The sequence below is a fragment of the Dipodomys ordii genome, unplaced genomic scaffold (assembly GCF_000151885.1).
Source record: "Dipodomys ordii isolate 6190 unplaced genomic scaffold, Dord_2.0 Scaffold3, whole genome shotgun sequence".
In the NCBI taxonomy this organism is placed as follows: Eukaryota; Metazoa; Chordata; class Mammalia; order Rodentia; family Heteromyidae; genus Dipodomys; species Dipodomys ordii.
In genome coordinates, this window is record NW_012267219.1 from 18920440 (window position 1) to 18932336 (window position 11897).

At 35.5% G+C, this 11897-nt stretch overlaps 1 protein-coding gene across 2 annotated transcripts in view; it reads right to left on the reverse strand.

Moving 5' to 3' along the window:
* Positions 1-11897, reverse strand: part of Lin7a (lin-7 homolog A (C. elegans)) — a 130699-nt gene that overhangs the window by 38368 nt on the left and 80434 nt on the right. The window contains exons 1-3 of one of the 2 annotated variants that reach the window (XM_013020112.1): positions 3680-3753; positions 3530-3604; positions 936-1145 (exon numbers count right to left, since the gene is read on the reverse strand). In XM_013020112.1, coding sequence (XP_012875566.1) covers positions 936-1052 — 117 coding nt within the window. In that variant the 5' untranslated portion in view covers positions 1053-1145; positions 3530-3604; positions 3680-3753. Of the gene's footprint in view, positions 1-935; positions 1146-3529; positions 3605-3679; positions 3754-11897 lie in introns of those variants that run through there. The other variant, XM_013020106.1, reaches the window with a different exon arrangement.

Consider the following 11897-nt stretch of genomic DNA (forward strand, 5'->3'; position numbering starts at 1 on the left):
TAATCGTTTAAATAGGGATACAGGTGGACCCATTGCAACAATGAGATGCACAAGTCGTTATGTCGAAAACGAACTTTACAGCTTTGGTGGGGGGAGAGGACTGGATGGGGGGACGGGGGGGTGGGGAGGATGGGAAGTGATGGGAAGGGGAAACAAAGGAGGAGGCTACAAAGCTTGATAAGAAATGTACTCATTATCTTGCCCATGTAATTGTGACCCCTCTGTACAATATTTTCACCATAATAAAATAAAATAAAAAGTTCTATGCATTTTAATTTCTATCTATTTTAAGTTACTATTATTTAAAATGCTATGTATTTTAAGTTACCAATTTTTTTAGGAAACTATAATGTAGAAAGTGAATAGATAATATAATTAAACAATTGGGGGGAGGAGGTTAGACATTTTTATTATATTATAGCTACAGATAGAACTTAAAAATTTTGGGTACACGTCCCTTTTTCTTTGTCACTATTATAGAAAAACATTAAAATTACATTAAAATTACTCTTTCTCTAGTTAAAATGAAAAGCATCCATATTAGGAACCCATTTTGCCCTTTTTTACAATGTGTATCTTTGCTTAGAGCAATTTTGAAAGGTGCCTTGAAATGATGATATTCTCTTAAACATTAATTCATTTACAAAAGTTCTAGGGACCAATTCTGCATGTTTGTAGAGTTTTGGGGGATTAATTTCCAAACTGGTTGCTATTTGTCATACCTGAACGAGATTAAATGAGATTTTGAATATAAAATGACTGCTTTTACTGGGCTTAATATCCATGAAAGCTCAGGAAGCTGGTTGAGTACAAAATCATCCTCTGTTCAAGGATTTCAAACCCTAACTTCAGTAATAGCAGTAGCAGACATTTAAAAAAAGAAAATAAAGGAAATGTACTTAGGGAGAAAATCTCTGGTTATTTTGTGAACATACCACTCCATTCACTGACAGCAGCTGGTCTCCTCTTTTGAGGCCTCCGTGTCTTTCAGCCACCCCTCCAGGGATGATGCGAGAGATATAAATTGGCGAATTTTGTTCCTTTCCTCCCATCACGTTAAAACCAAGGCCTTCATCAGTCTTTGGCAGTTCAACTACCCGAGGGTGGGAGTGGCCTTCACTTGCTGCAAAAGCTGCCACTGTTGCCTGGAAGAAAAGATGGTCTTTTGGTAATAAAACAAGGGAAGTAAGGCAAATCGGATGCATTGCAGGGAGCAACTTAGGCAAACTGCGTGTATTTCTACAGCACTCTCTGTTGAAGAAAGAACACCAAATGTCTTCATTTAGATGCCATCTCGGAGTCATTTCTGTAGTGAATCCCCATCTACCTATTTTCAGCTTTCCAGAGCTTATCCGGCACGATAAACATCTCCCTCATGAATCTTTCACTATCACCTTGGGTGAGTGAAAATGTTCCAAATCTAGGACTCCAAATAATTTTCATACATACACTATCTAGTATTAAAAAAATTGCTTGTACATATTATGTTGAAAATGAACTTTACAACTTTGCTGGGTGGGGAGATAGAAGTTGGGGAGGTGGGGGGGCGGGGCGGGGGGAGGGAAGGGATAGTAGGGGAAAAACAAAGGAGGGGGTAAGAATGCTCGATAGGAAATGTACTCATTACCTTTCTCATGTAACTGTAACCCCTTTGTACAGTATCTTTACAATAAAAATATTTATTAGAAAATTTGTTTGTACTTTAAATATTTATGATCACCTTATGGGTAGATTGCGTGTGGTAATTTTCATGGAACATGCATCCTAACTTGGTGCTTGCCCATCAATATTAGTAAATACTATTCAACAAACTGAAGAACACTTTTAATACAGATTGTTATGATACAGGTGTAATCTTGTTATTGTAAGAACACTGGTTTAATAAGTAAGACTACTGGTATAACAAATAAGACCACTGGTTTAATAAATATGAGGCTTTTTAAAAGCAACATTCAGGATGCCCAAAAGAACATAAAAATTAAAATGAAACTGAAGATTCAAGGCAATTATTTAATATTTAGTACCATTATAACATATTACTATGAGAGACCTTTACTCTGACTCAAGATTTCTTCCCTACTTTTCACATTCGTATTTCAAGTACTATAGTGGCATAGGCCAACTTCATATATGGAACACATAATTAAATATGGCAAATTTTTTTCCTTTAAAATTCATATGTTAGTTTCTTTGAGTAAGTTTAGGGAAATAACTTACCATTAGTTACTGCCACCCCCACCCCATGGAAATGAAATAACAGCATTGGAGAAGGTCAAAAAAAGGTAAAAAAAAAAAAAAAGATTCTGTTTGACTCTTAGTTTCCACTTGCATTAGCCTGATTTAACCACAGTTGATTAGATGCCTACGGTAAAGGGATTTACTCTACACTGTGAAAATATTGATTCTCAACTGCTGTACATTCTTTATCCACACACGGCGTTATCACATCAATTCAGCATAATGCTACTGCCTGCATTTAGTGAGAGCTATTGGCTGACATGGAAATAATGGCTTGTTTTAGCTACATGCATTTGCTCATGCAAACCTTGTTGTCATGCATAGGGTTTAATGGCTGACATGGATGCAATGCAGACAGCCCAGAAACAACCAGAAAATATTGTGCTATTGCAACATTATGCTGCTATCCTGCTGTTCTACATGAATAAGAAATGAGAATGGCAAAACACTACATAATTCACTTTCCCTTTAATTAAACCATGTAGGGATCATTTTTCTCCATGTCTTTACTTCAGTATGAGCAAAGCATGATGGAATGGTAGTTATACCCCCTTTGTGTTTTTTTTTTGTCCCAGTTAGAGAAAAAAAAAAAGAAACCAACTTACAAATCTACAGTGTTCAGTTACAGAATGAAAACTGAAAAATCAGGGGAGAAACCATACAACAGGTGATATAACGCAAAAGAACTAGAGGGAAAATTCTGATTATATTCACTGAATACTTACTTTGGGTATGTTATTAGAAAGATAAAAGCTTTTCAGAAAGCAAGTCATGTTCTATTGTAACATTTCTATAAGTTGTGAAATAGAAACTGCAGTAATTTAAAACTACTATTGTTTCCTGATCTATCATTCAGAAAATCTCATGATTCTATTACTGTATTGTTTTCATTATTAGTAGAGTCTCTGTAATCTCTGGATCTGAGTTTTTAAAATGCAAAAAGTGTTCATTACTACAAGAGATGACATTTAAACCAATGTTACATTCTTCAGCAATTTACCCACTGTTCAGCTGAATGCAAGGAAGGATTGATCCTGAGTCAGAGGTATCAGGTTAGCTCTGTGCATACCTAGCTATTGTCTTTATGTCAGTGCAGATAAATCCTCATGCACTGAGCAGAATACAAGTTCTTTCAGATCACAGGAATGTGCCAGAAAAACAAGTATTTTGGACAGTGAACCAGTAGATTTGCTTGTGCCAAAATGGACATTTAGCGAGTTTAATGAAATCATTCTCCTTTCTTAAGCTACAGAAGCAGCAGAAACGTTCAATTTTCCATTAGGAGTTTTACCTGGGAAGTAGTACTGGTTCTAGACTCTGGGCTGCCACTGATGTCTAAATTCTCTTAGTGTACACACGAGAATACCTGAAACACACACGCGCACAATCAATTACTACATCACTGGGCTCAAGTATAGTTTTAAAGTTACTCAAGCCTTACCTTTGCTGTGGCCCTTGCACGGAACTCAGGACAGCCATTAACAGTTATCGTTTCATGCATATATTGATACACCTAAAATATTCACATGAAAAAGAGCGTGTAAGAATATTATGAATAGTAAATCTTTTCTTACAGATAATATATTTTCATTTTAGGACCCAAACTCTATCAAATGAGAAATAGGACTGAATCAATTATTGTGATGACTTCACCAAACATCTTTTATGTTTGGTGGCAGCTTGGATCAAGCAAGGTAAACTCATTTATTCAAAAGTTTTAAATTAATCTACCCACCTCTCAATGTTAAAAACTAACAATCTACTTTTATATTTGGTTTTAGATAAAAACTGCATTGTCAGTAAAGTTTGTCTTTCATTTTTAACCATATCTCTAGTTCAAAAAATGTTATTCATTATGTATATAGTTACTTCCTGAATTTGGAAATATTTTCTAAATTGATATTCTCCAAAGCTAAGATAACAATCTTTCTCTTGGCTCAAACATACACTGTATTGGAAGGTATGTTGCTGTCAATGAAATGTATCATAATTTGAACATTTATAACATAATCTACTCCATGAGCCTCTTTTGCTTTAGTATGAGCTGGTTGTATCATCAGAGTCCTTTGAACATAGAAAGAAAAATGGCATCCTAGAGTAATGACAAGCAAAGGAGAGATACTTAAAATAACTTAATGCAGAACACATCAGCTTCCAGTTCATACTAAAAGTTAGATAAAGGGTAGAGGTAACATTTCAACCATGAAGTATGTTGAGATATATATATATATATAGATATAGATATAGATATAGATATAAATATCTATATCTATATATATATCTATTTGGACCAAAGCTGACATTTTACAATACAACTGATCAATGGTGTGGTCTGTTTTGTTACACTGATCCTCTTTCTGCCCATTTAGAAAATGCATCAAGAATATTTATTTATTGGGGTCATTTTAATTTAAAATACTTCCAAAGTATCTGGATGCTAAGGACACCCTTTAAATAATAGCTATTTTGATTTTAGATTATTGTTTTAGACCCAGCTATAGAAACCTTTGAAACCTGGTAGATAAAACTGTTTTCTGGCTGCTTGTGGTGGCTCAGGTTTGTAATCCTAGCTGGTCCAGAGAGAGAGAAAGAGATCAGAAAATCATGGTTCAAAGCCAGCCCTAGCATAAAAGTACACAAAACGGCATGTCATTCAATGACTCGGTGCAGTGGTGTTTTGTCTATCATCACCAGTGACAGGATGGTACAGCCCAGTATAGCTAGGCACAGAGGGGGAGAGCCTACCTCAAAAATAACCAAGGAGAAAAGTAACAGAATGCATGACTCAAGCACAAGATCCTGAGTATTATTAAAGAAAATCAAACAAAACAAAGTGAAATAAAACACTTGTTTTCCTTATTCTTTTTTTTTTTTGGGGTCCGGTCATGGGGCCTGAACTCTGGGCCTGGGCGCTGTCCCTCAGCTCTTTTAGCTCTAGGCTAGCGCTGTACCACTTGAGCCACAGTGCCACTTCTGGCTTTTTTCTTTTTGCTTATGTGGTGCTGGGGAATTGAACCCAGGGCCTCATGCATGCAAGGCAAGCGCTCTACCACTGAACCACCTCCCCAGCCCCTTGTTTTCCTTATTCCTTCAGGAATAAGATTATAAAATGTATTAATATCAAAATAAACTGAAGTAGGAAGAATGACTAGTAAAGGTTTGAAGAAGACACATGGAAAAGTTAATAAGGGTTTATATATATTACATATATATGTATTGGATGGTATGCTCATTTTAAGTCTAACTAGTAAAGTTGAAAATATCTATGTTCAGAAGTAACACTCAATCTCAATTATTCTGGAGTATTTTGGATAAATGGTCTGTCATTTATTTTACTAGAAAATGAAATAAGCAAACCACTATTAAATGTTTGAAGGGACAATTCTTCCTCTCTACTAATCTTATTTTAAACATTGAGGTCACAGGTCAGCAGAGTGAATCCAAAATTTGATTCATTCATTGGTTAACAACCATTTGCTGGGTATCTGGGACATCTGCTATCCTACCATTTTTTGGCTTTCTCCTCATTTCTCAAGACAATTTGGTTGAATCTCTACTACTAGTGACTCTTCCTTCCCTCGTGGCATGGATAGAAGGAAATTATCTGGACTAGAAGTGCAGGAACTCAATTCAGAATCTACCTTGTAGCTCAGGTCTTCTAACTAAACAAACAGCTATATTTGAAGATCTGGATGATGATAAGAACAAGTTTACAGAGTATCTAGAGAATGTGCAATATGTCCAGGTCACCAGAGTAGCTGTCACACATATTTCTTTGGAAAGGTTCTATTTTGTTTGGTATAAAGAAAATTCCACAAACAAATTCCACTTATTTTCTCTAATAGTCCATTACAAAGAGAATAATTTTCTTTGCCCTCTTTCTCTTGTTAATGAATTCTCATAACTTATACTTCAATTTATCTTGGCTTTCGCTGAAAGCCCTACATTAGCTGCCTACGGGTCTCCCACCACCAGTATTATTCAGTTGCCCAACTGACCATGTCACTCCTGTGCTTTTGGCCACTTGTGACCTTACAGTAACAGTCAAATACAAGCAGCGGCGAATTGCTCCTAATACTATCTAGTGAGGAAGCTGAAATTTGAGGATTGTGGTTGGAAGCCAGTTAGAGCAGGACTTATATCTCCAGTTAACAAGAAACTAATCAGAAGTGGAACTGTGGATCAAGTGGTAGAGTGCAGGCCTTAAGCAAAAATCTCAGGGTTAGTTCCTAGGCCCCAAGTTCAAGCCTCCACACTCCCCAAAACAAAGCCTACAGAAGTTAAACCAGAGTTCCTAGTGCAGAACCCAGTCTTCTCTTTAGTTTCATCCCACTTCCTGTTCTTGGCTCCCCTTATTCCCTGAACATATCAATCTCTCTCAATGGTCCAGGTCTTTGCACACATCCTGTTCAACTCTGCTTAGAATGCCCTTCCACTAGACTGACAGTTACTTATGAGAATTTAACATGGCAATCAAAGGCCAATTCAGACATTATAACTCCTTTGTTAAATACTCTTTGCCTCATCAAGTAGAATAAGCTACTCCCTATTGCCTCTCAGTTGCTGGCCACCTGAAGTTCTCTAGGGTTATTCTGATTAATCTTTCCAGAGAGAGTGACTTCTTCAATTCTACTCAAAGATGTTTATGAAGACATTCAAGTAATTACTAGGTTGTCATCAACTGATAAAGGCAAAGGTAATTATGTAAGTACCTGGGATAAAGTAAATGCCCAACAAATATTACAATTTAAGGATAATTATTCTTAACATCCCAATTTTAATTTACATTTAGAAAGTGGGACAAACAAGGGGCAGTAGTGTCTAGATAATTGCAGTGTTTAGAGAAGAATTTGGAAGCAAACCCTGGCTATAATACTTTCTAAAGGACTTATGTTGGTCAGGTTAGGTACTTGATTTCTCTGGGATTAATGGTCTCATTTGAAACATATTCATTAACATAAGACTAACTTCTAAATCTTTCATGAAGGTTGAGTAAGATAAGTACAGTTCGCTACATACAGTTAATTAAAATTAGCAATTACTGTTGTCACTTTACTTATTAATTAATTGATTTGATGTTGTCAAAAGTTGTCAACAAGGGGCAAATTTATTCCTCCGGGAGACATTTGGCAATGTTTAGTGGCATTTTCAGTTGTCAAAAGCCAAAAGGGTTTTTGGCATCTGGTTCTTAGAGGCCAGGAAGAATGCTAAACATTCTACCCTATACAGAGAAGCCCTCACAGCAAGGAAGTATCTGCCCAAATACCTACAGTATTGAGGTAAAAAGAAACAAGCTATTTTTTTCATATGTGCAATAAATAGTAAGACATAAAAATGCACTCTTATAGCACAGAGTAAGAGAGTCTTACAGATATAGTCAGTAAAAAATTGTTGTAGTAAATTATCATGTCTCTTGTTTGCATTAAAGACTACCTGGGTCACACATAATGTTAAATGTTTTATATCCACGAGTTCATTTGCTTCACAGGGCTTTTCATTTAGGCACTTTTGATGCATGGGACTTGGATCTCAAAGATAGTGACCTGCTATGACTGTACATCAAGTTAGCTACAGAACTGTCACACAGGCTCAAACCTGTCAGCCTCCAAAACCTTTCCTCTTTCCTTTACATCAGACTTTCTTATGCTAAGACAGAATCAAACCACTAGTATTTTGGCAAAAGGTATGAAAACAAATACTTGCACACATAACAAGCCTTTCCTTAGATTTTGCATGTAGGTATATAGTTTCATTGCTGTATTATATAAACAATATATAATATATTTATATATAAATAATAAATATTTACATTATATCACTTTACACATAAATAGATATATAAGGGCTACTAAAAATGGGTGCTGGATGCAAATGTACAATGCAACAGTAGTGAAACCAAAATGCTTCACTCCAAGTGAAAGTGAAGTAGCATTTGAATCTCCATCTATGATAGTAATAGACTACAATTGAGTGACATTAGTCCCTCGAGTGACATCAGTCCCATAGAATTAATTATCCACCATTTCCCCACCCCTCCCATAATTTGAGATCAATCACTAGTCTTTAAGGGATTTTATGTCAACATGATATTACTAGATAGGAGGAAAATGTCATCTCAGATAATAAGTGCTGTCCAATGCTTGGATTAGGAGATAGATGAGGAAAATTTTGGACAAAGTGAGGCCCTTAAATATCTGATCATCTAAATGGAAGCTTTTCCTGGAATACTCTGTGCAGGTGAAGTCTGATAAGAAAGGCACATTAAGAAACGTCTCTAGTTCCAGCTCTTAAGTGCTGTGGAAGAAGCAGAAGTCTCCCCATGAGTATTCTAGAATCACTGAGCAGAGGTTTAAATGTCACCCCGCCCCTAGCATGAAGACAGTAAGTGGCACTTCCTTTCACTGGTTTTGTGGGAAATAGTAAGGAAGCATCAGGACCGCAGGTATATTACATAACACAGGTCTCAAATCTCTACTCATTTTGAAATTTCTGGAAGTTATTTATGTTACTATTTTAAGCAAATTAAAATGATTGTGCCATGTACTTAATTTTCCAAAGGGAACAGATAATACTTTATTCAGTTTTATGATTTCACTACTAATTATTCTGTTATATAAAAGCAGAATAATTAGTAGTGAAACCATAAAACTGAAAAATGACTTTAATTTTAAAAATGGTGCCATTAACCTTTAATTCTGTTGCTTATTTTAATAATTGGTTTATATTTCCAGTGGGTTCTTCAAATATGTAACTTTTATAAGGTTGAAGGCACTAATTTGTACAAATAATAACTTCAGGGGAAAGAATGAGACCACAAATAACAGAGCAGTTATACAGGGTCCACAGGGCAGGTTGCCAAACCACCAGGGAGAAATCTCTTTCCTTCTAGTTGTCCAAAAAAAGAATTCCCTTAAAGCAGCTGTTCCTGCCTGACCTTGTTCCACAGCCAGAGTGTCTAGTGACAGGAAATGCCTGCACAAAACTTTGAGAAGATGTCATTTCCAATTGGAGAAGAACTATTCCAAGTGACTGAATCATCTCTACTAGCTTATTTTGAATGAGATTCAAACAAGATTTGGCTTAAAAATATTTTTTTTAAAGTGCTGGTGGCTCACATCTGTAATCCTAGCTACTTTGAAGGCTGAGATCTGAGGATCATGGTTCAAAGCCAGCCCAGGCAGGAAAGACCATGAGACTCCTATCTCCAATAAACCACCAGAAAACCGGAAATGGCACTGTGGCTCAAGTGATAGAGCGCTCGCTTTGAGCTGAAGAGCTGAGGGAGGGCACCCAGGCCCAGAGTTCAAGCCCCATGACCGACAAAATAAAATAAAAAATAAATAAAAAATATTGTGAAAATACTGTACAGAAGGGGTACAATTACATGGGCAAGATAATGAGTACATTTCTTATTAAGCATTGTAGCTTCCTCCTTTGTTTCCCCTTCCCATCCCTTCCCATCCTCCCCCCAGAAATGTACTCATTACCTTGCTCATGTAATTATAACCCTTCTGTATGGTATTTTCACAATAAAAAATAAAAAAAATATTCTCTTTTTGTTTTTGTTTTTGATTGCATTTGCTTTCATGAAATCTCATGAAAGAGTCCCAATGATTCAGCAATTTTTAAAAAATACTAGTAAAAGTTTGCAAGCATTTTAAAGTCAGTTTTTATTTTACAGAGATCTTTATCAGGAAACTGAATCACCTGTGTTGGAGTCATTGAGTCTTTAGTCAGCTAATCAAATGAACATTGAAAGAGAAGTTTAACCCAATTACTATCAACCAACTTAATTGTCTCCTTTGATTGGATTATTATACCTAGTAAAGGTTTATTACATATACCAATAAAAATATAGAAAGACAACAATATATAGAAAGCCAAATTAAATTAGAATTTTAGATAAGCAATGAACAATTTTCCAGTGTAAATAGGTCCTATCTAATATTTAAGACAGAGCACTTCCTAGCTAATATGTCATCATAAATGTAATAAGATAAACTAAACACTATTACATAGGATGTTGACAATGTAGTTAAGAAGTAAACTTTATAGACTTTGGTGATGGTTGGTTCTAGGCAAGAAAAGTAGAGATTCAGTTTTTGATGACAGGATTTGGGATAATGAGTTTGATATTAGACAATATCATTTGAGTTCGGATCTCTGAGATATGTTTGGTAGATGGCTAGATATGTAGGTCTGGTAGAAGAAACATATAAACTATAAAATACAATTTGCAAGTCATCTCTTTTGTTGCTATACAAACTCATTAGGTCTATTGTCTCCACTCAGAAAAATTTAAACTAAGAAATTGATATTTTAAATGATATCCAACAATGGTTTGTATAAATGATTCAATCTAGCTTTAGTCTTCTACTGAACCTATGAAGCCACAACATCTGTGTTTTGATCTTAAATACCTCACATGTACTCATCATCAAATGCATTATATTCAGGTAAAAGTGGGTATGAAGAAATAAAGTGAAGAAGTGATCTTAAAGTAAAGATAATCCATATACATTACAGGAATTGTTCATAATATTTAACCACACAAGCAAGAAATTAAAGTCATGTATAATTCCCCATCAAGGGAAAAATTCTTAGTATGTTATGGTACTTATTTGTAACTTGATTTATTTATTGCCTTTTAAAAAATAAATACTGTCAGTCATTGCATGATTTTTATATCCTAACTTCTGTTTGGAGTTTGTGTGATCTTGGTAATTATGATTTCCGGGTACATGTTAATGCTCATTCTACTTAACGTTTCATATTGCTCCAATTTGGAGTCATCATAATTCATTAAGTCCATCCTCTAATAAAGGGCTTTTTCTGTTCTCATGTTATGTACTAAACCAGAAATCACCATGAATTTTACATGTGCTAAACCATCTCTTTATGACAACTTCTTTAAAGTTCAGTATGGAGACAAAAGTGTATGCATTTCCAGCTTTGACAGAGACTTGGCATACTCAGATCAACAGGTCAAATCCATCCCAGTACAAGCTAATAATTAGAGACTGGCCTAAAAACAATCTATCTACCCCAGGGAGAGACAATTTACAGCCAAAGTCTACTACTAGGTGAGAAAATTAATTGCAGTATATATCTCTGTAATGGACTATTGCCCAACAATATAAAAGGAATGGAGTATTAATTCATCTAACGATATAGATGGCCTGAAACTATTTCTGCTGAAAAAAGCCAGACAAAACAGAATGTGCTAGTGTTATGTATATTAGTTCAGTAAGATACTTGTATAATGTAGTGATTGGTTCACTGATAATTGTGCATTATTCTACCTACTGTCCCAAAATGACAGGGAGAAACTAAAGCAATGTTAAAATACAGTTACTGTATATTTGGAATCATGCCTGTTTCAAAAATTTATCAGTGAAGGAATGTATGAATGATATGCCGTTCAATTTGTAAAAATCTTTCCAATTCCACATATATATATATATATATATATATATTATTGTGAAAATACTGTACAGAGGGGTTACAATTACATGGGCAAGAGTACATTTCCTATCAAGCATCATAGCCTCCTCCTTTGTTTCCCCTTCCCATCCTCCCCATGCCCCCCACCTAATCCTCCCCGCACCCTCTTTCCCCCCCACTCCCCCCCCATGCACCAAAGTTGTAAAGTTCATTTT